At 41.3% G+C, this 27,410-nt stretch overlaps 2 protein-coding genes across 9 annotated transcripts in view; one reads left to right on the plus strand and one right to left on the minus strand.

The window, feature by feature from the left end:
* Positions 1-12,675, plus strand: part of SLC22A3 (solute carrier family 22 member 3) — a 31,260-nt gene extending 18,585 nt beyond the window's left edge. The window contains exons 6-11 of one of the 8 annotated variants that reach the window (XR_010388445.1): positions 5,018-5,115; positions 5,253-5,467; positions 9,443-9,551; positions 9,844-9,956; positions 10,337-11,295; positions 11,592-11,697. Coding sequence is in view for 1 of the 8 variants with exons in the window: in XM_026109824.2 (XP_025965609.1) it covers positions 5,018-5,115; positions 5,253-5,467; positions 9,443-9,551; positions 9,844-9,956; positions 11,592-11,691; positions 12,429-12,486 (693 nt within the window). In the remaining 7 variants the exon portion in view is untranslated. Of the gene's footprint in view, positions 1-5,017; positions 5,116-5,252; positions 9,552-9,843; positions 9,957-10,336; positions 11,296-11,591; positions 11,698-12,428 lie in introns of those variants that run through there. The other 7 variants (XR_003260669.2, XM_026109824.2, XR_003260670.2 and 4 more) reach the window with 7 other exon arrangements.
* A 4,357-nt stretch (positions 12,676-17,032) lies between these two features.
* The window catches only part of PLG (plasminogen), a 67,871-nt gene continuing 57,493 nt past the window's right edge, over positions 17,033-27,410 (minus strand). Inside the window, exons 31-39 of the mRNA XM_064510175.1 lie at positions 27,114-27,280; positions 26,060-26,208; positions 24,128-24,221; positions 22,425-22,545; positions 21,513-21,587; positions 20,991-21,131; positions 19,924-20,030; positions 18,887-19,032; positions 17,033-17,707 (exon numbers count right to left, since the gene is read on the minus strand). Coding sequence (XP_064366245.1) covers positions 17,546-17,707; positions 18,887-19,032; positions 19,924-20,030; positions 20,991-21,131; positions 21,513-21,587; positions 22,425-22,545; positions 24,128-24,221; positions 26,060-26,208; positions 27,114-27,280 — 1,162 coding nt within the window. The 3' untranslated portion in view covers positions 17,033-17,545. The remainder of the gene's footprint in view (positions 17,708-18,886; positions 19,033-19,923; positions 20,031-20,990; positions 21,132-21,512; positions 21,588-22,424; positions 22,546-24,127; positions 24,222-26,059; positions 26,209-27,113; positions 27,281-27,410) is intronic.

Here is a 27,410-nt window from a genome sequence, read left to right on the forward strand (position 1 = left end):
CCTAATAGGGAGAAAAATATGCCCCAAAATTCAAAATATGTAATGCACTGTTTGAGATCACTATTTACAAAATAGGAGAATATATGTTAGAACTGTAGTCCTTTGCCAAGTGATCTTAACAGAGCTCAAATGACTAATGCATTTCAAACAACACTGTCATGTCATTACAGAGTTTTACGTGGTCTTGTTCTGTGTCTGGTAGCACTGCCTGCCTTTAGACTATATTTGGTCACATGGTCAAATGATAACAACAGATGTGGATGGGATTACTTTTTCTTAACAAACTAGCTCTGAATCCCAAATGTTAGTAATTAATTGAAGTAAGGAAAACACCTGCAAATTACTAGCAGACTGCAGTGCAGAGGTAGCAGACTGAATATATTAAGAGTATTTCAGAAAGACTGTAATTTTCATACTGAAAAGAAACTCCTTATGGAAAATGTCGGCTTATCAGTACAATGCATATACAGATGTCTTTACATATATAAAAATATAATTTACATGCATCACTTCTACATGGGTCTTCACTGAGGCTAAAGTTAATGACTTTGGGATGGCAATGTTTGGAGAGGACTGATGTGTCCCACCATGTCATGAAGGGACAGAATAATGTGTGCTTTGTAAAGAGTGGTTGGCAACTTGGGGTCCCACAGGCTGATATCTTCCTTAGTTCTCTCTCATTGTTCTTCTTTATTAAGAGACAACCTGAGAATTTAACCCAGCTCATCTGAAAAAGTGAAAAGCTGTACCAAAATCCTGCAGTGTAATTCTGGATGAAACCCAAACAGTAAAGACTGGCACTCTGTTCTTTCAACATTGGATAGCTTTTCTCAAATACACATGATTTTATTTATCTAGTAAAGAAGCAGGATCCATAAATCAGCCACCCAGCCTAAGCAGCTCTGCTGTTTGAGACCATTCCTGCTATAAAATTAGTCCTTGCATGAAGTACACACAGAAGGAGGTCCATAGCAACAGAAGAAATATAGAAATGGCCAGGAATTGGTATAAATCAACTGATTTATATGAATATTCCATTACCTTTGCACTTTATTAAGTGTATGTTAATAACAGTTAATGACAATTCTGACAATTTAAAGTTCACACAACATGTTACATAGAGAAGCTGAGCCTAACTTATGTTGTACCTCTTAGGATATATGACTCTGGGCTAAAGATTTTGTAAAGTCAAAACTAGACATATCAACAGAGATGAGTATGCTGAAATATACATTTCCACAGCCAGCAGCTTTATTCATATGCAATCTGTTTTACTGCCATACTGTTGCTGCAGTGGAGTTTCTCTGAATATTATGTTGCTCAGGGGAGCAGGCAGAGGTTAACGATAAGGAGAGGGGCTGTCGGGGAAGAAGTTGTATGTAATGTTCTTCTCCAAGAAACAGGATATACAAGAAAAGATTGTGGTAGATTAGTGAAGTAATATAATGGAAGGGGTTTTTATGAGCTATAAGAGGCTAGGCCAGCAATTAGTGAGCCATTTCCCAAAGAACGCTGGGGCTTCTCTATGATATGAGCCAAGGTTAGGAAATCTCACCATCTGGTCTCACCTTCAGCTGTCCCACAAAACAGAATGAGCTTTGCCAGCCCCACTGGAATAGCATCTTAGGCTAGGAGGACAGCAGACTGAAACCAATGAAAGAGAAACAAACTGAAAAGACTGACTGAAGAGGGAGAATAGGGTAAATCTGTTCATTGTTCTTGCCTGGGACAGGTACGTCAGTGGGAGTCCTCTGTCCTGGTCCGCTTTACCTGGTGCTGTGTGTGGCCTGAGACACGTAGGGGGATCGCTGTGTTGCCGCGGGTCTCCCTTCACATTCAGCCCTGCATTCCTACACCTGCTTCTCCTCACTAAACATCAGCATTTGCAAAGCCTCATGTTGGAGCGGACACTTATGTCTTTCCCTGCTTTTTTTTTTAAAGTCATATCCTAATTTTTTTTTGAGAAATTTCCCTGCTAGTGATTTTAAGCCATTCACAGCTGCAGCTGATTAATGTCCACACATCCAGATCCATGCTGGATCTATTCCTGGGACCTTTTCAATATTAAAAGTCTGTCATCCTTGGTGTTGTGCCCAGAGGAGAGAAAACATCTCCAAGTGTGTTAGTAGGGGATCAAGTGTATTTCTCACATTAACTGACGTCAGAATTCGCTTTTACGTAACTATCTCCAGAATTTCAAGCAAAGTGGTGCATGTGTAGAGAGACAGGGAGAAGTAAGAGAGATTATCCGTCAATGCATTTGGCTAGGACTTTCAAACATATTCATAACAGCTGCGTTGGCCAAGTCCCTTATGTGGCTCTGGATGTAACGGCCCTGTATTTTTATTGGCACACAGAAACCACAGATGACCTTTGTATGAAAACACATAAACTTTTGCTTCTTTTGCTCTGTACAGTTCAGCTCTGTCCAGACCCATTAAATGCACTGTAAATTGTAACACTCTTTTTTCCAGTTGCTCGTGATTATCCTGGCGTGATAATAAAACTGCTTTTCAAGCAATTTTTTTCATTCTTAGTCTCTGTCCAAAAGGGGAATGGGCTGTGGCCAGCTGAGTAAGAACTACTTCTTGAGAGGGCCATGAAACAAAATAAAACTTCTCTTTATGCATATATACTTGTAGTATATATATTAACTTACATATATATACATTATGTGCATGGATATACTTTCCTGTGCAGCTAAGCATATGCAGAATTCTGTGTCTGTGCTATGAGGAATCTTTAAAAATTATTGCAGAAAGAAGTGAGATGTAGTTTGATAGGGATAAAAATGTCAGGGAAGTTAGTTAAAAAACTTTCTCCAGAGTTTTCAGATAGCGTATCTTTGGAAACATGGGCTCTGTGTTTGAATTTCTGACTCTACTGATATGAATAGTAAAGGTCTCTTTAACTTCAAGTAATAAAAAAGAGGATTTTTTCACCACAAAGAGTTGACTTTCCACAGTGATTTTTTTCTTCATCCATAAAAAATGTTCAGTTACCCATGGCATTATTATGCCTTTATTAAAACATAAAAATATAATGTTAGAGAGCATGCTGAATTTATCTTTGCCTTAGGAGGACTTAAACCATATTTGCACAAAGTCACAATTGGTGGCTGGCAGCCTGCTTTTATAAACAAAGTCATGGCAGCTTTATATCCATATAATGAATGAGTTCAAGAGCAGTGTAAAAACCCAGCAACCTCAGCTAGCCCCACAAAAGGCTCTGGCACACAGCAGATGGTGCAGCATTTTGAAGAAAACTTCTGACTCTGGTTACAGAAGAAAAGCAAGAGGGAGTAGAAAGGAAGTTCAAACAAATGTGGGGTTTCTCTGCCCGCTTATAAAGTCTTGTGGCTCTCAATTATGAAAAAAGTCATGCTTAAATACGTCCACCCCAATCTTACTGAAAAACATCTGTGCTATCTTACGGTGTGAAAAACAAGTACAGAACAAGTGTGGCGGACATAGCTCTGGCTGAGCTGAGGAGACCCTATAGCAGTGCCTTTGGCTCTGCCCATTGTCTCATTGCTGATCTGCATGTTCCTGCGTGCTTCTCTGTCCTTTCGCCCTCGTGAAACCTTCACCTCCCCACAGGCCAAGAGCATTTTTTTTGGCTCCTCGCATAGGTGCTGGATTTCCTTCCACTGGCAGCAGACACTGTGGTCATAGAGGAAGCTCTCTGAGAGTCAAAACAGTCAGGCTGCCTGAAATCCTCCTCAAAACAGCATAGCAGATTCAGGCGCGCCTTTTGTACGGTGTCTTTGAGAACCGATGGAAATCTCAGCCATGACTGTCATTCTACGGCTGACTCATGGTTTGTCTCTGCCTAAACCCATCCATGCCTTCTCTGCCTCATGTTCCTCATCTGCAAAATGGGCACGTGAACAAAAGGGCTGCCATTTGACTCAGCCCCCCAGGATGTGTCCCAGTGTTTTGTCTCTGCAAATAACCAATAAAGATGGGGAGAAGTCTTGGGCAGGAATAGTATGATTGTTCCGCTGATATATTCTCCCGGTCTCTGACACCTGACAGACTTGGGAAACCCCCCAAGCCAGAGTCGATTTTTGGCCCTTCTCAATTAAAATCTACTGATCAAGTTAGCCTCCAGGAATATGTCTAATCCCGTTTTGACCCCAATAACATTCTGGCTTCACTAAATCACACGGTAATGAATTCCAAAATGCAATCTCAGGCTGGGTGGAGAGCCAGGCCTTTTCTGTTATTGTTAAGCCTTCTAGCTAATAATTTCATTGAATGCCTCACTGCAACAATATTGGAGGAAATTGTGACTAGTGAAAAACAGATTTAATATACTTCTTAGTCAGCATGAGGATTGTTTATTCATACTTTTCAGGACTTTTAGCTGTTTCAGGATAAAAGCCATGTTCAGCATAATGCTTGTACTTTAAGTCCATCTGACTTTCACTAGTTAAAAGTTCTATGAAACCCAAGCCCCTTCATAAATCTGTTTTTTTCTCTCACTTCATTTTTCTTCCTGCTGCCCAGCTGTATCAGCAGTAATATTCTGAAGCCCATTGCTTTTTGCTCATTCCCACTCTCACACTGCTTCCCACATCCCCATTGCTTTGCCTTTCCTGTGACAGTCTCCTTCTCTCTGCCGGTCTCTAGTCACAGGCAGTTCTGCTCTGAGTGACTGTAACATGACAAGGTTCATTTATCATATTTCAAGGAATTCCAGGTCAACTTCTCTCAGTTTATAATGAGAAAATTATTTTTCCATTCTCAAGAAGACACAGAAGTCAAGCTTTGGGATTTTCTTCTGATTTTTGCACCATCATTATTATAAAATACCAACAGCTGTCCTTGATTTTAAGTTATTTCCCACAATTGCATAGCATTCTGGAGTGCTCAAAGCAGCAAACTGGGTCATAAACAGTTTTGCTCACTTGACTGTAATATAGCTGAGCTGAGCACTGTATTTGCTTAGAAACTGTGTTCCAGTGCCTGTCTAACTCTTGACAACTGATTCTGCTGCTTGCTTTTCTCCTCAGATCACTGTTAGTAATGAAGAGGTCAGCAATCCCTCATTTCTTGATCTGGTTAGAACTACCCAGATGAGAAGAAACACGCTGATTCTGATGTACGCCTGGTGAGTAGGCACATCAGTGTGATTTATCAGAAGGGTGGGGTGTTTTGAAGGATAATTCCTGTGTGACTTTTAGGTTCTTTCCAGCTGCTTACAGTCATTTGTTTGCCTCTCAACATTTTTTTCCCTTTGTGGTTTAGGTTCACAAGTGCCCTGATCTACCAAGGGCTTGTCATGCGTCTAGGAATTGTTGGAGGAAACCTCTACCTAGACTTCTTCATCTCAGGAGCTGTAGAACTGCCCGCAGCTCTCCTAATTTTAGTGACAATTGATCGCATTGGTCGGCGCCTACCCTTCGCAATAAGCAATATCGTGGCAGGAATTGCATGCCTCATTACTGCCTTCTTGCCAGACGGTAATTCCTTTCCTTTCTGTTTGCTTCCCAGCAGTAGGCTCTTTAGGTTGATGACTTCTCTGTAACACCTCTTGAGTAGGAGGCCACACAGAGCTGTAGATAAAAGTAAAAAGGGGCCTGTAATGCAAGTAACACCACAGTTATGGGACAATACATATTATTTGCTCATGGGTTACCCTGGAACATATAATGGCCATATCTTTGATGGGTAGTGAGCAACAGATGGATGTGGTTTTAAGAGAGATGTGTATAAAGGCTCTGCCCTGTTTTTGAATGCAGAAGCAGGGGAAAGAGATGCAAATATAAGGGGAAAACATATTCCCCTACTTGGAAGATACTTACGGTGTAAGAAATCAATGAAATAGATGTGACAACATGGTTGTCTTCTCATTTCCAGATAAATCAATGTGTAGAAGAAAAATACACAGCCTAACCTCTAAATACCTTCATCCAGATTCATGGCTTTCCTGGCATTATCAGGCTATTTCAGCAGCCCAAAGGTGCCACGCTGTAATGTGCTCTGCCCACTTTTCAGTTTGATTCCCCATTTCCTCCCAGTCCACAACCACTATATGGTATGGGGGGCTGTGGCAGGCAACCTGGAGATGGTTGCCCTGCCTTCACCCTCCCAGGAATTTGGGCAATGCTAAGGGGATAAAGTAAAGGTTTAGCTTTCAGTTAAATCATTGTTATCTGGCTTCAAAAACAACTAAAGGGTCTGATACTGCATTCAGACTTTCCAGCACTCCTTTCTTTTCTTCAAATTGTTTTCCCTCTTGTGTAGCTATTTAACTATACCATGAAGTGCATATTCTCAGGGAAGCATTTAGAGGTGCTCTACACAGAGCATTACCACATCAGCATGCTTTGCCTCAGAACAGCTAGGAACTGGCAACTGAATTGGCATTAGAGAGGCTTATTCCTCCCCAGGGTTGTTCCCATCAAAGTGAAGCGACAGTCCTGGCTGGCCTTAGAGGTTCTGATTCCAGAAATTATATCAGAAGGTAATAGTTTTCCTAGAGAAAAGCCATGAAAACCCACTTCAAGAGTACTGACCCATGAAAACAGGCAGGTTTGCTCTGAGTGCACACTGAAATCTTTCAAAGAGGTATGTTGATTCATTCGCTTTAAAGGGATTCCTCCAAAAGTATGTGAAGTTAATACTGTATATTTGAGGAGCTCCATTGCTTCAACGGAAGCAGAAACAATGTGACAGAGAAATGGGATGGGTAGGCTGAGAGTCTGGGCCTGGGCCTGGTGCTGGTGGCTATGTGACTTTGCCCTGGGATATTGTATTGTAGTCACTTGTTTAAGTTCATCAGTTTGACAGCTGAAGTCCATGGAGATTTGACCTGCTGTCCTGAAGTATTCTCCTTGTGACCTCCCAGGTCCCTGCTGCTTTGAGCCTCTCCAAAGAGCCCCATGCACCATGAGTGGATGCCAGCAGCACGCTGCTGCTGGTGGCAGCCCCCCACTCGGTGAGGCCCTGGGGCCATTTCTCTCCATAAGCACAGCATTTCTGGCACAGAGGGCCCAGTTAAGCACACAAGATTTCTCCCTTGTCATCTGCAGACTTTGCCAGCACCATTTTCAACCTATGAAAGCAATACCAAGGATGCACTGGGACAACAAGGACTGAGGATTGTTGATTGTCCAGAGCAGAAGGAGAAAACAAAGAATGACACTGGGGAATTATTCCTTCAGGGCATTTGCCTGAAGCAGCTACATTTTTGGGGCAGAACCATTTTGCTGAGCACCGTGCAGCAGCTCTGAGGTTAGAGCAGGAGCATCTTGTGGGGCTGGTATGACCTGAGGGAGAGGCTGAAGGGGTAACCTATGGCCAGCTGGGTGCTGCCATCAGCATACCCTCAATAGTCACAGAGCGGTGCTGATGGGACTCTGCTCCCCGGTAATGTTAATCAGGCTGAAAACAGGACAGCCTGGGGTTTAGGTTACTTGCATATGGGATATTTGAGGTCCAAATCCTGCTTTCAAGAAATGTCTGTTTATACAGATGGGAAGAACAGCAGCAGCAGCAGCTTGCCAGAGTTGTCACATTGTGGTGCTCACACAGTTCAGGTCCTCCTGGCAGAGGTAGGAGTACGTCATCCTCACCTCAGGGGCCTTATTGACTGAAGGGGGGCTATGGTAACAACGTGGATTTATTTTGTTCTTTCTAGCCTTTGCATTTCTTACAAGTGTTTGAAAAATAGACCTTTTCAGGGCAAAGACAATGTCTCACAACATGGGATGAAATTTGTTGAGGGATTTGTTTGATTGTTTTGGAAGGGAACGAAAATCCAAGCATCTCATTTCTGGTTCAGAGCAAACTGAAATGCTTTCTTGTTCTTCTTGTTTAAGTGAAAACACAATCACTGCCAGAGCTCTCTGCCTGCTGGTGGCAGACCCCCCACACACTTCGCACCATGTTCAGGCTTGCAGTTTCTCTAGGCTCCCAGTCTGCCTTGCCAGGCAGCTCTTGGTTACCTTGAAAAATCTTCATGGTTAGACCATATGGGAGACCATCTTCTTCCAAGAGCACTGCTGAAGTACTTGCTACTTTCCTTGCGACTCTTCTCCACAGGCCGCTGGCTCTCCAGAGAGGGCTGTCAGACTGCTGAAGGGTTGCCCTCAGTGACATGGCATACCTCTGCCTGACAGGGCAGATATGACCTTCGTGCCCCATGCACCTTGTTCCCCACTGGTGAGAGTGACAAAGGGCAGTGTAAGGCCTGTAGGCACATTGCATCAAGTATGGCATCAGGATCTGGGGAAGGGAAGTGGGAGGATGGCCAGAAGCAACATCATTAGGAGCATGTATAATGTGCAGTGGCTAAAAAATTGCACAGTGCCTGGTCTAAGGAGTTTCCTGTAGCTGCAGATGCATCTTTAAAAGTAGCTTCTTTGTGGTCAGACGCTTTGGAAGGTAGTTCAACTGCATTTCTTGGAGTGTAACATCCCTGTGTAAATAAATCCTCCTTTCTGGGACACAATTTGAACATGGTCAGGGAAGCATATGGCATTCATTCTCCCACTCATGGCATTATGCCCTGCCAGTGTCTTGAATCAATCAGCTGGACATCATTTTTGCTTCTCCAAAGCAGCCTTGCATGACGTTAGAAAGCAATAGATGACAGTATAGATAAACATCTACAGCATGGCCCTTCAGTCTGGCTTGACCAACCCAGAATTTCTGTGACATAGCTTTTGCTGACTAGACCTGGAACTTATTCTCTTAGAAGCAGAAAAATAGAAATTGTGTGGTTGGATGAGACCTGAAGTCCATCTAGTTCTGTAACCAGCTTTTGACAAGGAGGGTATATACTCGTGGGTCCACTCGTGTGGGCAGGTAGAGACACTGTGCTCTCATTCCTTCTCCCACTTTTTCCCCCAAACATATCAGGGGCTTGCTGCTAAAAAGTTACAGACTGATTTAAGACAAGGGTTTGGAGAACCTCTTTGTTAATCGCTAGCTGTGTGGTTTCTTCTTCCGAGTTGGTGAGGTCTTGTTGTCAGTGATTTCAAGTGGTAGTAATTCTTCTGTCTGTGAAGAGGAACGAAAAGTACTTCCACTGACTAGTTTTGAATTTAAGACACCTAGAACTAGCCATTGTAGCCTGAGACTGCTCAATGAATCCTAGGAGATCAGACTCCTCTGGAGAATCCTTTGGAGTCCAGTGCTGCTGAAGCAATAGTTCAGTTGTGCCAAACCAGATGTCTGGTGCTCACGCTGTGACTTTAGTACTTCTTTCCTTTTCAAATATAGAAGCAGCTTTTTCTGCTTTTCTCATCATCACTTGTGTTTTACTGTGTTCTGGTACTGGAAGAGGCTTTCTTTATGCCTATATATCAGAAAAACTCTGCTGCAGTCTGTGGAGTTATTGGTATAAAATCCATGTAAGTGAGAACCAGGCCTGAAGCGTATGGCTGATACAGGAAAGCACACTTCACCAGGGTTTCTTTTTGAATGAACAGATCTCCCATGGTTCAAAACCACAGTAGCCACACTGGGAAGACTGGGCATCACAATGGCTTTTGAAATTGTGTATCTTGTGAACACTGAATTGTACCCTACAACGCTGAGGTAAGTCAAGTTGGGTCATGGGGGAAATCTACCAGCTGAAACTCCTGGAAATCTTTTAACTTTTCTTCTGTTTTTCCCCATTCCCTATTCCACTGCTTTTTAGTATAACTGTTTTCTCCAGAGTTTCCTAAGTGAACAGCTACTGTTCAGTGTGAATGGCATATACTGATGAGATAATTTTGGAGCTAATGTTCTACATTGGAGCTAACATGCCTACATTCTTCTGCCTGAAGTGCTGGTTCATCTGTCTGTTAGTGTCTCTGAAATAAATGGCACTATTTTTCTTTTGCAGAAACTTTGGTGTTTCCCTGTGCTCAAGTTTGTGCGATCTAGGGGGAATCATAGCCCCATTCCTGCTCTTCCGATTAGCAGCCATTTGGTTGGAGCTACCTCTAATTATTTTCAGTAAGAAATGATTTAAAATGTACTTTCTGTTAATACACCCTTCCCACAGCTTTTGTTTTAGGGCAGAAGTTTAGTGTGTGGCTTCATGTCCCCCTCACAGAACAACCCCCCTCCCCACCAACCTTCATACCTAGTGTAAGAAGCTGAAGGGCAATTATGGGTGAAATATGCCACATCCTTCTAAGGGTGATGGAGCACCCTGGACAGCATGGGGCACCCCTGCAGCCAAGCAAGGAGCCTCATAGCAGGACCTGTTGGACTCTGCCAAAAGCTCCCACTTGTGGTGTACTTCTAAAGGTTGAAGCTGTCCCTAGGGGAATGGACTCCCCTTCACAGTTGCTGAACAAATGTTGTCAGTATGTTATCTTTTATCCTTCCAGCACTGCTTTGGATGGTATCCATGCCGCTGTCGTATGCGGCAGTCTTTCCTCAGACAAACAGAATTCCTTATTTAGAAACAAGCTCCCACTAGGATGACTCCCTCTGATTTTGCAGCAAGTTATGGGAGACTTCAGGTCTATTTTGGTAACTTGGTGAAGGAGCACAGAAGAAACTATGTGAAGTGCTTGAAGAATGAGCAACCTTGCAGCTGAGTTCTGTAATTGCAGGGGAGTGAACTTAATTTCCTTTCAAAAATCTTTGTTTTTTTTTTTTTTTTCTGGTATACACAGCTGTGACTATAAATGTTGTACTAAGCATAACTTTTTATTTCTGTTGAAGTCTGCTGTTCAGTTGGGCTTTGGGAAAAGGAGCCCTGTGGAGTAAATCTGTAGAAAAAAATAAATTATTTCCAGCAGGGAGGCAGGAGTCTGCAATTAAACCAGACTTCCAGAAATACATATGACAAGAAAAAAGCCAAAAGGGATAGGATACAATAAGAAGGGACAGTGGTGGCTAAAGACAACCTCAGCTTGAAAACACAGATGGAAAGAGAAAAGACATTTTTTTAAGAATCACCATTATACCAAGAATAGATGTGTATAGAAGTACTGTGTTCACATTATCTAATTCCAAAATTCTGCTGCTGCTGAAGACATAAGATTTCCCACTGCCTTGAATAAATAGCTACAAAATCAGGGAGGATCCTGCTGGAAAGATTTTATTGCTAAGCATGCAAACAAACAAAACCCCAGGTACAACACAGTCAGACATTTTACCTTTTGCTCAAGCCCTACTGTTCTTTACTTCCCAAGGATGAAGTTTTATTTTGAATCATGTAATCTACTTCGGCCGCGGATATGTGAGCAGAATATTTAAGGAAAATCTCAGTGGTCTCAAGGAACACAAACACATGCACCTGTGTAATGCAGCCCCTTGAACGGAGGCCTATCTGTCCTAGGTGAGAAATGTCATCCCAGTTCCAGTGCAGTTTGTGTGCACTTACCCATATGTACTTGTGTCAGGTTTTTGACCTCTAAGATCTCACTTTTAGGGCAATTCAGGCTGCAAATGAACCCATAGCCTTCAGTTTTTTTGTTCTGGGTTAAATTAATTCAGGACAAAGGTGTTCTATAAGAGTAGGATCACTCACTTTAACCTTAATCTAAGTAAGCTTTCTTCAGTGGATAAATCCTGAAAATAAGGAACATAATGAATTTCTTATTGTTTTTTTCTTTTCTTTAATGTCTACCGTAGGTATTCTCGCAGTTGTTTGTGGGCTCCTAGTATTGCTTTTACCAGAGACAAAGGGAATCTCCTTACCAGAAACAGTGGAGGATGTTGAACAGCTTTCAAGGTATGATGTGTACTTCCTTCCTCAGAGTGTTCTCCTCGAACCTTGTCAGCTTTCATAAATTAGAAATCAAAAGAGATTGATACTCTTAGAGTGTGAAAGTAAATTCCCTAGTCAGCCTGATGTTGTGCATAGGTGACATTTCCCTTGATAGAAATGTGAATTTTTCAATACCCACAAAGGCAGTCTTTTTTAAAAAATGCATGGAAATAGAATCTGTATTTTTCTCATAAAGACACAAAATCTTGTACACCTCTGGAAGCATAAAGTGATAGTGTACAAGACAGATACTGCAAATATACTCTGCAGCTCTCTGGTCAAATAAGCTGGCCACTACCTTAATGAAAAAGTCCCCTGAGGAAAGGTTCTTGATATTGGGAGCATCTCCAAACATTGAAAAATCACTCAAAAGATGAGTTTCCAGCTGAACAGCTATAGCCACTGTCTTCCCACTCCTAAAGCACAGCAAGCCAGGCTCTTCACTGTGGTGCAGGCATGAAGGGAACATTTACACTTTAGCTTGCTTGGCAGTAATTTTCCTGAGGATTTAATGCTATACATTACTGTTTCAAACAATGGTTTTGGCTATTATGTCAGCAACTTTTGCCCATTTCAGTGCACAAAAAAAAAAGAAAAAGGAAATTATATATAGAGAAAGTAAATTGATCAGTACTGTAGCTTGGACTACAACCCTTTTTTCTCTTTTCTTCCTTCATCCCTCCCCCTCCATTTTCCTTCAGTCATGATGGTAAATGTGGCAAGAAAAGGAAACACCGGGACACCAACACTTATATTTGATCTTTGAAGGACAGCACTGAGCAAAGAACCTTGTTCCCATACTGGGAATTTTTTTTTCCCACATGCTACCACTTTGAAGTTTGCTGCAGAGTGCGGATTATACTCCATGTTCTTCTTCTGAGCATAAGGACATTCAGAGTAAACAGTGTATTTTTCTATAAATATGAAATAAATACATTTTTTCGAGTATGATTTTTGCAGGAAGGGAATCCTCTGTGATTCTTGGTAAGAGCAGAACAGCTTTAAAAAGATGCACTTTCCAGCTCAGTGAGCAATTATTTATGTCATTATACATCTGAGTTCTTTGTTTATGGATAAATAATTTTAGTATATACCTCTAGTGGGGAGAGTTGGAAAGGGTGCTGGTTGCTTAAGATTTTGATGATTTGGGGAAGAGTGGATGAGTATTTGAGCCTTTTCTTCTTTGCCCTTGAAAAAACTGGACAAACAGAAGAGCTGATGGATCAGGAAGAAGGATGTTAATCACAGAGGTGCCAAGGCAGTGTTTCTCAGGTCAGGGGGGATGGCAATTCATAAGTGTGCCCTGAGAGACCCTCGCACCTCTCCCCCAGCAAACCTCTGTGACAAAAGCTTTCCATTCCTCCCTGTTCAAGGGCTTTCTCAAATGTGGTAGCGTTCGACTTACTTTCTTTGCCTGGGCTTTATGTAGGTTTCCTATCCTATGGAGGGCATTAGCTCTGAGTGTCATGTTATCCCACTGCCCATCAGTCTTTCCCCCCATTTCTGGGATTTGTGTATTTTCCCATTCCCCTCTCCCCATGCTGGGGTCTCCCAGTCTTTCCTAGGGGAAGAGCTTCTCTCTGCTCTCCCCTGTTGGATGCCCTTTTCCAACCCTTGAGAGAGACAGACATGCTAATTTTTCCCCTCTAAAATATTCTCTCTGCTCATCCCTACAAACCAGTTCCCTCACCCTGACTCCCTCCTCTACCAAGGTCACCCCCCAAATTCTCTCTTCTCCCTGTTCTTATTTGTCATCCTTCTGCCTTAGAGATAAGTTGTTTGGGATGTTGACTGGTTAGGCTTTCTTGGGAAGATGAGCAGGGCTGAGAGCTTTGGTTATGCAGGGAAGTGTTAGTTGGACTCAGTTGTCTGACAGATGAATGACAGCAGATGTGTTTGGATCTGCACCTCTGCAATCAGATAGCAGGGGCACACAGTCTTCCCTTTCAGCTGTATGAATTTCTTCATCAAGTGTTGGATCCTGGCCACAGAAAGAAGATCCACTCCGTGAAATGAAGGGATGGAGAAGATGTGGTGATCAAATGCTATCCTGTTTCCAATGGAGAATCAAGGGAAAAAAAAAAAAAAAAAAAAAAAAAGGTCATTGAGCTGTTGTAAAAGGACTTACAAGCTCAGAGAATAACAAATTTGCTACAGGACCAAGTTTTGAAATTCATACCACAAATGAGTAATGCTAACATTATGATCTCTGCAGCTGAATGACCACTGCTCCATTCAAACCATCTGAAGAGTGCACAGTCTCCTGCTCAAGGGGTTTCCTACAGTGTTGCCTTTTCTCACTGCAGCATGGTGAGGAGTACGCTCTGAGCTCTCCCCACCTTCTCCCAACAGCTGCCCTGCTGGAGAAAAACAGGACCTTTCTTAGTATTGTAATGCTTGCATACTTTGAACAGTTAGAAATGCAGGGCTGTCTTTCAAGGCCATTTCGAATTTACTCTGAGGATAGGATGCTCAAAATAGGATACTTAGGATGGGATAAGAGGCGTAGACTTAGGATAGGATGCTTAACAAAAGTCACCGATGACTGCAAGAAACAAAACTAAATGAGCATCTCAAAATATATCTGGCTAATTAGTGATATCTAGAATATGATCTGAAGGTGGAGCTACCACTGGAGGAAGAAAACTACTCCTACACCAACATGGTCTTCTGCAAACCACTGTAGATGTCTTCTGGGCCAGCTGGTGGAAAGCCAGCTCTGAACTGGAAGCCATGGTGTTGCATTAGCCTTGCGCTGGCCTGAGCGAACCTGCTCCAGTTCGTCAGCGCAGGGCAGGAGCTCAGCCCTGCCTGCCTTGCACCCAGCCAGCCCAGATGGGAGCTTGCCCTTGTCAGGCAGGCACAGCCCTCAGAGAGCCTCCCTGTTCCTTTTAATGCTTCTGCTTTGTGAATTCTAATTTAAAAACTGAAGCAGCCTGAGAAGGACTGTGGAAATCATCGAGTGCTCTGGCTTGCCAAAGAAATGTCACTACTGTTTGCCAGCTGTTGCTGTTTGTTGATGATTGAATTGTGCTTGAGAAGTCACAGACATGAAGGCTTGCTTCTGGCCTTTCGGATGGTGATTTGTTTGGAATAGCATTTTTGTGTTTTACAGAGCTATATATTTTATATAAGCAATCTATTTTAGTATGTAAAATGGCTAGGAATGTTGTCAGAAATTTAAATGTATTTTTATTATAAAAATTTGTTATGAAAAGGACATCAGGAAAAAGCATGTGGATCTGTTCTGACTTTTAATATTATAGTACTTACTAATAACATTAGGTGTAACTTCAGCTGGGGTTCGTATTTGAACCTGTGCTAACTCTTACCCATGAATAGGTGGATTTTGTAAGACTGAATATCATTCTGTCTCTGTGAGAATTTCGCTTGCCTCCGTTGCAGTGAATTGTGTAGTAACCAGGCAGCATGACCACAGCTTTGGAGATGGTGGGGTTAGGCTGTTGTGGGTGAAAGAGGACAAATGAGGTGGTGGAAGCAGATGGAGAGCATAAGTGAGGGAGCAAGAGTTTACATGTGAACAGCTTTATGAATGAAAGACAAAGCTGCAACAATGAGTTTCTGTTGTCAGGGATGTACTATGTCCATTTCTTAACTGACTTAATGATCAAAATTAATAGATACAGAAAATATCCAGGAGGGTATTTGTGCTTGCTGAATCTCATGACCACAGAGATACGTGGAGGAATGCTTTACTGGAACTTTTCCCTGACATTGTTGCTTGTCCCAAAATCAGACTCCAGGTGTAGCAGCTGCAAAAATCATCCTGTCACCTATTTCTTCTTTATCGCTCTCAGACTGCCATTATAGTCTATAGGAGAAAAAGAACTTGTAGCATGCAACCCACCTGCTTTCTGTGTATGTACTGTATGGGAAAGGAAAGGGAAGGGAAGGGAACCTAGACTGAATGAAATGCACCTTGGCATGTGTAGGAACGGACCTCTGCACTGCAAAAGCTGGTTGAATGAATCCCACTCCAGGAAATAGAGGAGTTTTGCAGAATATCCTAGTTTATGCTGGGAATGCAGGAAGGGCTCCACATGCAACCAGGAGTCTTCAGGAGCCTGAGGGATGCTACCTTGATCATCTGAAAAGGATGTAGGATGGCAGTGGGGATGCTCGCTCTGCCAAGTGTCAGCTAAACTTTCTCTGGCAAACACCTACAAAGTGGGGGATAGCTTGGTAGCTGGGTGTCCCTTTCAGCATGGTTGGCTGCCTTTCTATCTCATCTTCATTGAGGGAGGTTTTATCATCACAAGGTAGACGATACTAAGGAGAGTGCTAGGGAGATGCGGGAGAGACAGTCAGGTCGTTCTTTGACTGCATTGACTTTCTGAAGACATAAATGTAGCAATTTTTTTTTTGTTAAAATGAGAAGAAAATTTATCTTATTTGGATCCATCTTCACATAATGAGAAAGAGTACCCCATAAAACTCCCAGTCAAGAACAGTGAAAGGGACTCTGTGTACAGGTTAACAGTGAAGAGTGGATATCTGAGTCTAGCTCATCTGATAGCAGTAAAAACCACATGGCAGTTATTCTTGGGGATAGCAACGAAAATGTGTGAGTACATTTTTAGGGGACTAATAGGATTGTCACATTAACAGCAGCCTCATTGGACAACCAAAAACCAATCCTGTTTACAGCACGTTTTGGGAGGCAAACCTTTCGGACAGCAACAAATGACTGGTAGAATAAAGAATGAATATCAAATGTAAAATGAAACATAGAATCCCCATGAAGGAAGTAGAAGTAACATTCTGAAATGTTTGATGGTTCAGAAATTTGACATGGTTTGGCATAGAGAACAGCAGAGTTTTTTTTCCCTAATGTCTATAATGGCACATGTATATTCAGCAGAAAAGCACTGAGTTTTGGGGACGGTGGCCTTTTTTGGTCTTTTCCTTCAAATGTCATGAAATTTGCCGTTATAAAACAACAGAAGTATCTGTATTTTAAGAGTTGTTCTATGAGCATAGCTTTCATTTACTATGACCACAGACGTGTAAATCTTTTTCTTTTAGAGGAGAAAAACGTACATACAGAGGTTACATAGGGAGACAAGACTGCTACTGTTGATGACAGTTTTATAATATAATACATATATTGTCAATACTTGCTGCAATGACTGACATCAGTTATTTCTCTGCCTTCACTATGGACTAATGTTAGGGTAATGCTATTTTGTATTCACTGTTTTATATTGCTGGTGCAACAGTTGTACTTTTGCTGACACACAGATTTCCATGTCAATAAAAAATATGAAGATACAAATCAAAGGCATTTACTTCTTTTTTCCATCCCATGTATATTATGCCATAGCAGATACATCTAATAAAACCTGGCATGCATGAATGACATCCACAGTGAGATTCTTCTTTGTTTTAGATCATTAAGTTGGTAAGAAGGTCAGACGCATCGCGGAAAGTGAGCAGTAGTTCTCCTTCATTTGTTGGAGGCCCAACATCTTGACAAATTCAACCTTAGAAGAAGTCATTCTAGAGCCTAATATAAGATTGAAATACAGATGTCCTGTCGCAGATGGTATTGGGATTTTTGACAAGTATTTGAGAGGTTGGTAGGTTTATTGTCAAATACAGATAACCATAGAACATATTGGAAAAAGGGTAACAATCTGAGTTTCTGGTCAATGACTGTTAATTTATAGTGATTTAAAATGGATGATTATATTTATTTTACTTTGTTAGGAATGATTGTAGCTTTAATATTGCACTTGGAATCTTATATTTCTAATGTGCATACTGCTTTCCAGGAGAGGGCAGTCCATATCCAGGATCAGTAGTTTTCCATTATATTATTAATCCAAGAAATATAATTAGAAACTCTGACATAAACACCAGGTTTCATGAACTGGGCACATCCAAGGCCCCAAGAGGTGACTCCATGTTGGACAAATTTATCTTGGTCAAGACAGACTAGAGGTCCTCCACTGTCCCCCTAAACAGAATTAGAAAGAACAGAATAACTCTCTCAGTGACAGTATAATATGCAAAGAGTAATGTTCTCACAGGAGGCACAGAAATAGAAATACCTCTTACATGTGAGGTCTACACAAGTTTTAAAAATTACCTGAGCTTTAGCCAGAGAAGAGCTTTCTACACTTGGTGGACACTTTGGCACACTCATCTCTTCTTGTCACCCAGGAATTACATTTATTTTTTCAGTAAGGGGATTTGGTGAGAGGGAATCTGACTGCCCTTAGTAATTGTTAAACTGTGCTTCCTCCTTCAGTCTCTTCTCTGAGGTCTTTATGGCTTCCTATTTTCACTAGATGATCCAAGACAAACTGAATGCACGCATTCAAACCATATTCTTAAGACATGAGTGCACATCCCTCCATGGCCTGCTTGCCCATCACAGTACTTGCATACAGCATAGCTGTGCTGCTGAGGCAGGTCAGCACTTGTTTTCAGACTACTTTGCAGAGCCATTTCTAGCTTTTTGGGGAGGAAAGTTTCCAGCTTGATTCAGTAGGTTAAGAGCATTTCTAAGTCCTTTCACGTATTTAAAGAAACCGAAGAACTGAATTTAAAAATCTAGACTTCTGGAGAGAGCCTTCATACCCTGCTTGCTGGACATTATGGACAATTGCCAGCACTACCTTTCCATTTCAACAAAAGGAAAGTCTAGCATGTAGTTGGCCTCACATGGAGTGATTTTTAAGAGGCACTGACACCTGGAAATAAGCAGTTCCTCTGGCTGTTGGTATGTCTGCACGGCAGGCTGCAGTGTATTGTTACTTGATCTTTAGCTGAGATGACTCAGATTGTTGACTGAGATAGCTTGGATATTGGAGATAGTCTAGCTGAGACAAGCAAAGTGGTCTGGGAAAAACAAACCATTAGTCATTCTAAGCTAGCTCTTGTACATCTAGCCCAGGTAGCCATGTACTACATGCACTTAGTAGTTCACTTACCTGAAAAATTACCTTGGCTACTTTGTAGCAGCAGGCAAGGGAGCAAGGGAAGAGCAGAAGCCAGGTGCATTTTTCAGCTCTTATGCCATGTGGTGTGGCACCATCCTGAGGCTAATTCTGAGCCTCTAAAGCCCAAAAGCAGAGCACTATTTGATTTGAACATGCTTACAACCAGCTTCAATGCCCACAGACTTTCTTACCTGGCAACTATCTGTGCCTCCATGAATATTCCCAGCACAGAGCTCATGTTTTTTGACTCTTCCATTCAGAAGATCAGGGCGATTGCATACTTTATTCTCAATTACAGGGAAACCAGTTTCCTTTAAGTAGCCATCTCCACCAGTTTCTTTGCAAATAAAAAACAAACAAAACAAGATAAATGACAAGGATAAATGGGCATCACTACAGAGCAAATCATGATAGGGATAAGCAGTAACATAGTACCACAGTCTTTATACACTATGCATGAGCTTGCTGTACATAACATGAAGTGATACAAAAATTAGTAGGCTTTACCATTACTATGATACCTATCACTCTCTACCCACCACTGAAATCCACATTGCACTTATTGCCCTCCCCCATCCTGCAGTACATCCCTATGGATCTGATGCCCAATGATATTCATGGGAATTGTTCCCAAGCCATTTTATTTCTCTGCATCTGGCTTTTCCTATCTGTAGAAGAGGGGAGGTAGGAAGTAAACAGAAGCTGGAAGATGGCGTGAAGGTCACAAGTAAGGAGGCAGAAAAGGTACTGATGCTCTCTATTCAGTTGAGGCGCTGTGGGAGGTTTTAAAAATGAAGGTGTGATTACATTTGAGTGAGATCTAGACCAATCTGGCTGGGAGAAAAAAATCACTCAAGAGGATGAGCAAACTCACCTTCATGTGATTAGGAAATAGCCTAGAAAACTTTCCTTTCATTTACTTAAATGCTCACTTTGGGGAAAAGCAGAGTGGACTGAGATAAAAGAACTAGCAGATTCTTAGGTTTGATTCTCCTCTTTTTGTATGGGTTTAAGGAATTTCAATTTACATAGCTCTGAGTGACAGGAGAATCCAAACCAGAGAGAGGCAATGGAAAGAAAGGCAGCACCTCGTGAATTTTGATAAAATACGTACTCATGCAAGCTTGTTTGGGGTTTTTCTGACTCAGAGAGCACGCGGTTTGGATACAAGTATATACTATATTCTTCTAAGAACATGGAGCTTTCAGATGTGTTAATGCTGTCTCACCTTTTGTATCCCCCCAGCCGGTCACATAGCACTCCTCTCTTCCTCCTAACACGGTATTTTCTCTAGGCAAACAAACAGGGATTACGTGGTCGTTGATGACTGCTGGGCTGAAAAAAATAAAAGACTCATATAGGAAAAATCATTAGCACATTTATCCCTGATACCATCTTTAGGCTTCTGAAGAGATTTTATACACAATCAGTCTTTCTTCTCTGAAATCCCGAGCTTCAGGCAAGGGTGGGGGAAGTGAAACAACTGATTTTAAGATGGAGCAGTCAGTTTACCAGTTGGACTCTGAAATGACTTCAAGGAAATTGTATTACTGATGCAGCAGAACTTTTCCAATTCTGTGTTCCTGTCCAAGCCAGGGCAATGGGAACTAGCAATGCTTGGCACCCCTACAATTCAAACATCACAGGCTTTCTGGTGGAATCTTTTCTTTAAGCAAGTTTTTTTCTGAAGTGCACTATATAGACATATCCCTCTGGACTGAACAGCACATTAGACAGAATTTAAGACCAATGAAGGGCCATACTCAGTATGGCATCAAACGTGCATGCTGTTTGAATGCGCACTGGACAGATCTACTGGAAAAAGAAATGTCCCCATCCTAGACATGGAAAACGGATGGGGTCACACCACCCTAATATGGCAGCTTTCACCTCTCATTACTTTATAAAGGTAAAAGTGTGTTGGGAAAGCCACAGAGTGAAAACTCCTCTAGGCACAACCCCGCTCCTACTCTGCCACCCCCACCTTTCCCCCCAGCAGCTGCCACCTAGTGCACTGCCAAGATGGGTTACTGTTCCTAGCTCTCCTCCTCTCCCAAATCAGCTCTTTCCCTTTCTGAAGCTCTGCAACTGAAACACCTTGGTTTCCACTGGAGCTTCTGCAGAATGGAAAGAAAGAGAAGCAAGAGGAGGGCTTGTTCTTAAAAAGCGGATTAAACCCATTGGGTATAGGAACATACACTCATTTGCACAGTGACAGCACACACAGCTTGGTCAAAATACAGACAAATCCACTTGTCACATCAGAATAGAGGAACACCTCAGATGAAATGGTACCTGCTCAATTTCAGCAGAGCAATGTCTGCCCCATGTGGCTCCTTGAACAATTTCTCAACGTCTCGTTTTTGCACTGATGGCTCTAAAGCTCTTTCTCTGTGTAATCCGAGGAATACTTTGTATGCAGATGGCCGTGATGACCTATTGGAAATGATTGCACGTCGTGAGCAGATACACACACACCCAGGATGTAGACCACTTACGATGTTGTTGGCTACCTTGTTACGTCAAAATAAGAAAAACAATGCCAGCTTTGGCATAAGCTTAATTCCTTAATCTCTTATCACCTGCACATGAAATCAAGGCTTGCTATGCATATTAGTTGGCAAAAGTTAACACTGTCACCCATTTTTTTTCAATCAAAATTCTGCTTTAATGAATCATGAATAGACTTGGCTCAACCCTTAAACTTTTTGAGAGGCAAGAGATGGTTCAGGTTGGTTATTGGGTCCATTTTGTTTCTGTTCTGATTTTTCTATATCATATAAGAAAATGTTGTTGCAGCTTATGACAGATACTTACTTTTCTAAACAATGAGTGGCAGTAAGAACCCACTGTGGGTCTATGAGAGTGCCCCCACAAAAATGTAGGCCGAAACTGCAATACAGCAGAAAGACATTAAAAAGACACAAGTTTAAATCTGAGAAGTTAATTCTATTGCACTGCAATTCATGACGTAGACTATCATCCTTCTAAAATATAGGTCTTTACAATCTAAAGACATTATTCTCCATTTTTTTAAGAATCAAACATTTTGTTTTCCTTTGACAATATTTCTTACAAAGACAGTAAGTTGTACAGACATCTTTATAAGGTCTTTTATGAAAACAGCTAGATCTCTGTTTTGATTAACCAGTGTTTCTGTTACTGGAAAACATTACGTGCAGTGATACATACGTTTTTAGAGATCATGGCTTCTATTTAGCTCTGACCACAGTCAGACAGCTTTGGAATTAGACTGGATTCTTAGTTTTGCTATCAACTTAGCCATTAGGATCAAATGCTTAGGTGAAAGGGCCGATCAAGATGTCTACTAGCCATACCTCAAACTGTTATTTCTACTTGTAGGATACTGATTATGCTGCAGGATATAGTGTCAGTTTTAAATTCATTCTGCATTTTATTGAGATAAAAGTAATTTTCAAATTATCAATTGTGTCTATTCTATAGATATTTGTCACAAAACTGGAGAATTCCTGATTATGTGAATGACATTCTTTAAGATTATCACAGAATAACATAACATAAACTTAATAATGCTTATTTTTAAGTTTTAGTTTAAAGATATTTAAGCCTTGTGTTATTTTTAAACTAAAAGCAAGATTCCCATTAGAATGTTGCAGCTACCTACTATAACATACTGTAAGACGTAAGGTCTATATTGTTTCCTGGTTCCTTGATTGTAAAGTCTAATGTAAGGTGGAATAGCTATACCTTGTTCGGAGGCTGATTTGCCAGGGCCAGGAATGTGGATGTGAAATACACCCACCAACAATCCTTTGAGCACACAGCTTTGGTCTGAACTTGGATTTTCCACACTCATACTGAGCAGGTGCTGTAGAATAAGAAAGAAATCACTATGAACAACTTCAAAGTATTTGCTACATGCTATATACACTACACCGTACTCAAAAAACTCTGAAGTGAATCTATTACATTTATCTCTTCACCTTTTGATTCTCTGTGCAGGCAATTATACACCATAAACCACTTAAATGATGTCAGGTTACCTTCATCTGGAACTCTTAAAATTGTCAGTATCTAGAATATTACTTTCAGTATAATGCCTGGCAAAATTTTTTCAAGTACACATTTCATTTGTCTATCAGTGGGCAGGAAATTACGCATGACTAGTAACTACAATGTAATAGAAGAAAGGAGGGGAAGGGAGAAAGAGACAGACAGACAGACAGAAAGAAAGAAAAATAAATTCTCCTAATATTTTCTTTAGATGTACTCTTACAGGTGATAGCAATGTAAAAGCTGCACTACAAGCTGTATTTACACTTTTCTCAGTGATATAGTAAGTGCAATTCAATCACTGTCTCTGGATAACAAAATTTTGTCCAGACTCCTAGTACTTCAAACGTCTCCAAACTCTGCAAAAAGGGTTGCTTTTGTTTAGTCATGGGAAACTGACTTTTAATAACGTGGCATGGAGAATTTGTTGGTGCCAACAAAAGACACTAATGAAGTTAAAGGCATAAGCCATGTTTCCTCTGCTCTTTAACTGAGCAGCTGAAAAAAAGTGCTAATTTTAAAGGGAATTTGGATCTACAAAGTGAAGACTGTAATTATGTGAAAATGTCATTTTTTTCCCCCCTAAGAGTCGCAGTCCAATACTTTCAAGGCAGCAGTAATTTTACAGTTACAGTATATGTATGTTATGGAACATCTTTGTTTTTCTAGCTTGTTCCATTTTGGGCTTTTGATCAAAGATACTGAAATGTATGTTGCTGCTCACAGGAACAACTGAGAGGATACAGTGGCAATAGATACTCTTCATTCGGGTGGGAACCACCTCTCTTCCTGGCATAGTCTTTGCTATTGCTGGATGAGAAGGCAAAACGCTGTAAAACATTATCATTGTCTGTTTTGCCATGTCACCTCAGAGTACTGAACTGTTTTACAGCTAGTAGCAAAGACAAGAGAATATGGTTGAATATCCAGGGCCAGACATCAGATATGGCACAATACCAGAGAAAGGAAAATCTGTTTTTACATCCAGGACAGAATCAGAACTGCATCAGCAGATTTTTTTCTGAATTTTGTTTGAATAAGAGCATCTCCTGTTCAGCCTCATCACAAACATCATATGACTTAGTTATGCCAAGTGACCAAACAGGAGGATGGGCAAATTCTATAGTAATAGCCTCGTTTTGAAACACATGGCAAAACCCCCATGAACTTCAGTGGGCTCCACATAAATCTTGTGCTGCTTTTGGAGATTCCAAGGAATAAGTACCATTCTTAAGACTTTAGACAAGGATTTTTGAGCATCACTTTCCTGAACCTTAATTTCCAATCTAAAGCTCTTGTTCTCTCTTAGATCAGTCTCAGATTAACTAGTGAATGTCTTCCGGTGTTCATACAAGGTTATAAGAAAGGGAGACGCTAGTCTTTAAAGGAATAATTACGGCACTTGGGAATGTCACAGTACTCCCAGGCTTTTCTTGGGTCTGTTGTATAGCACCAAGGTCCATTCACATCTCCATCAGGATTCCTGCAATACTGTAACAAGAATGAAGACACCAGCTATTAAAGGAGGGACAAAGAAGTCTATCAATGCATATTTCAAAATAATACCAAATTACATTTGGGAAATAGTTTTTTCACTTTCTTATTGATGAGTGATTCCTAATTCCTTTTGGCAAAAATTGTTTCATTTTTCTATTCCTTCTGTGAATTTAGAAAAAGGTCATAAAAAATTAAACTTGTACAACTGTTTTCAGCCAGCAAAATCCACTGGGGCAAGCTTAGACCCCTAAGCTCTCAGGAAGTAGAAGAGCTTGACCTAGGGCAGGGTTTTCGGAAGTACTAAGTTGTCTATTCATGCTTATACTGTGGGTAGTAGAAGGGTAGGGTCAGCCCTGAGGTCTTTCCACACCCGCTCTGCTTGCGTGACTGTGCAGCAAATGGGTGTTGTGCAAGGTGCTCTTGCACAACTGGATGATGCCTATCCAACTCACAGGCATAGATGGACTCTTCATTTCATCCTGACGTAGGGTGTCTGGCTAGCTGAATTACTCTCTGTGTTTCACTGGCCATACTGACCAATCTCCATTCAGCATACAACTGGAAGCACTCAGATGTAGGCACGTGAATTTAGATGGCTTCATCTCAAACTGAGTCTCACTATCTGTGTGTGCTTATCAGCCACTCTAAAATACAGCAAGCAAGACCACTTGGCCCTGCAGCAGTTCTAACACAATTCTGCTCTTCCAGAACATCTTCACCCTCTTTCTCCTGCCCAGACCTAGTGTTCAGTAATGCAGAGAGGAGAAAAGAAGGAGCATGGGCAGGGAACTGTCTGCCATATTGTCCACGGGAGCTGTCAGGGAGAGTACAAAACAGTCTGAACTCCTGGACTGTGACTTCCTCTTCTCAGTCTCCTTTCTATTTTAGAAATGCTACTAGATATTTTTCTAGCTCCCTTCCTTACTCTGAAACATATCTGATGTTTTAGGAAAAAGGAGGAGATCTTTGCTTCCATTCCACAAGAGTCCTTATTATTTGTTCTATGCAAGAACCAAAAAGTTATGGCAAGCAGCTTTTTCAGAGAGAGTTTCCCCAATTTGATCTGGAATTCAGTACAGGCTATGTGATGCCATCAGATGATTGGTTAGAGCAAGTTCCAAAACCATGTACCTGGAGAAGAAATAGTTCAAACTGGCAACATCAGACAAGCTCTTCATGTCATATACACAGCTTGCCACAAGCCAGGCAATTATTGTGTAGGAGATGTTACAAGTCTTAGCAACTATTGGCTGGGAACAGGAGAGCTAGTAACAGATAGCTATATTAGGACTAGAGGAAATGGAGGATGAGTTACAGGAGGAGTTAGAGGCATGTATATCCTTGTGGGGTGGACTATGACAGAAGTTGGAGGGGTATGTGGGAGGACAGTGTTAGTAGCAAATGAAGGCTTCAGTCCTTCAAGTATATATCTCAAGGAACTTGCACTGAATATTGGATCCCTCACCATCTCACCCAATACTGATGCCACTGAAACCTATGATCCCCAGTTCCTCTTTCCAGCAGAAATCTCTCTAGAGGCAGAGATACTGCCCACAAACCAACTCCAGATAGCCCTCAGCTGCAAGGAGAAGCAAATGGTCTTCTGAAGCCCTTTGCATGGGCTGCAGAAACATTTGACAGACCTGCTGGACATCTGTGTCTCACAAAAGTATAGACTGATTACATCAACAAGAGCTAGCATGCTCAGGTTCTTGGACTGAACTGAGGAGAAGAAATTAATTTACAAAGACCCAATATGAAATGTTTGCTGAGGGCTCATAAAGAAAGCAGAAAATGCTCAATGACAGTAAGTATTACAAACAGCTGTTTACATTTTTATCCAGGCCTGCCTTTGGATGCGTCAAGGGAGTGAAATAGTCATGGCTGTGAGGTGTCTGAGAACTCCATGCTTGGCAAGTCCTGCCCCTTCCAGTTTTTGCTACTGTGCCACGATAATCTTTACCGTTATGATTTATACAGTCTGTAAAGAAAGAGGAAAAGGGAACAATTGTTAGGCGTGAGCCATTGGGTCACATACTTGATGGTGGTGAAGCAGAAATAAGATGGTGCAATTAATTCTAGGACCAAGGTATCCTATGTTGTATTATATACAAAGAAAGAAGGCTGGGACAGTGTTAATAATGGCTAACGATCACATTTTAATTTGCTTTTATTTTCAAGGTTTACTTCACGATCATGAAGGTCAGAAATCAAAGAAAGCTTAGATTCAGTTGACCCCTCATGACTTCAGAAGCCAATACCACGAAGACCATTCTTTATAAAGTCTTGTTCTTATGGACGCTGTCAACTCTCCACCATCACGTTTTACATTATGTACAGAGAAGTCATATACGTTCAGCCAGAATTATTAGTTTTTTAACTAGCAGAACATAATGGAATAAAAAATGAAAACTGCAGCAGACTAAACATCTGCTGTATAATAAAATTGCATCTGAACTGAATTCAGAAAGCCAGCTATCCTCCAGTGGGCAACAGAAACCCGGAAATGTGGAGGCATGGCACAGGAAAAGACATCCCCAGAACAGTTGCCAGCAAAATGCATCTACTTCTATATTAGTTGTCATTGCTGTTAGCCCTCCCACAGTAGTGTGGAGGCTACCAACCATCTGTTTCCTTGAGTTTCCAATGTTGCAGGATGTAATAGATAAATGATGTCATATCCATCCAAAACTGAATATAGAAATTCTGCTATAAAATTCTACAAGACAGTTCAGAAAATTAAAAGGATGAATATAGTCATATTAAATTATATAATTATTTAGAGTTCCCTATTTTTCATCCTCATTAAATTCTATGTGACTTTTCCATCAAAAATACACCTTGCTGGTTACGAGGGTTCCTGGAGGAAGTGGGAAGTATTCATACCAGGGTTTGGTTCCGGTGTTGTCTGAGGAGGTTTCGGCAAATTCACTTGCATAGCACCATCACACCTCTTCAGGCTGCAGTACTCCCATCTCACACCGGGGTCAGTGGTGTAACACCATGGGCGGTTATCGGCATCCGGGTTTCTGCAATAATTCTGCCTCAGGTCCCTACAAATGTAAGCATATTGTATTTCCATCCATGCCAAAGCTCTGAGAAGAACTTGAAAAAAACGTTTTAGAAAATAGATGAGGTACAGAGGTAGTATATATTCTTTTTTTTTTCAGGTATCACGGAAAT

The sequence above is a fragment of the Dromaius novaehollandiae genome, chromosome 3 (genome assembly GCF_036370855.1).
Source record: "Dromaius novaehollandiae isolate bDroNov1 chromosome 3, bDroNov1.hap1, whole genome shotgun sequence".
In the NCBI taxonomy this organism is placed as follows: Eukaryota; Metazoa; Chordata; class Aves; order Casuariiformes; family Dromaiidae; genus Dromaius; species Dromaius novaehollandiae.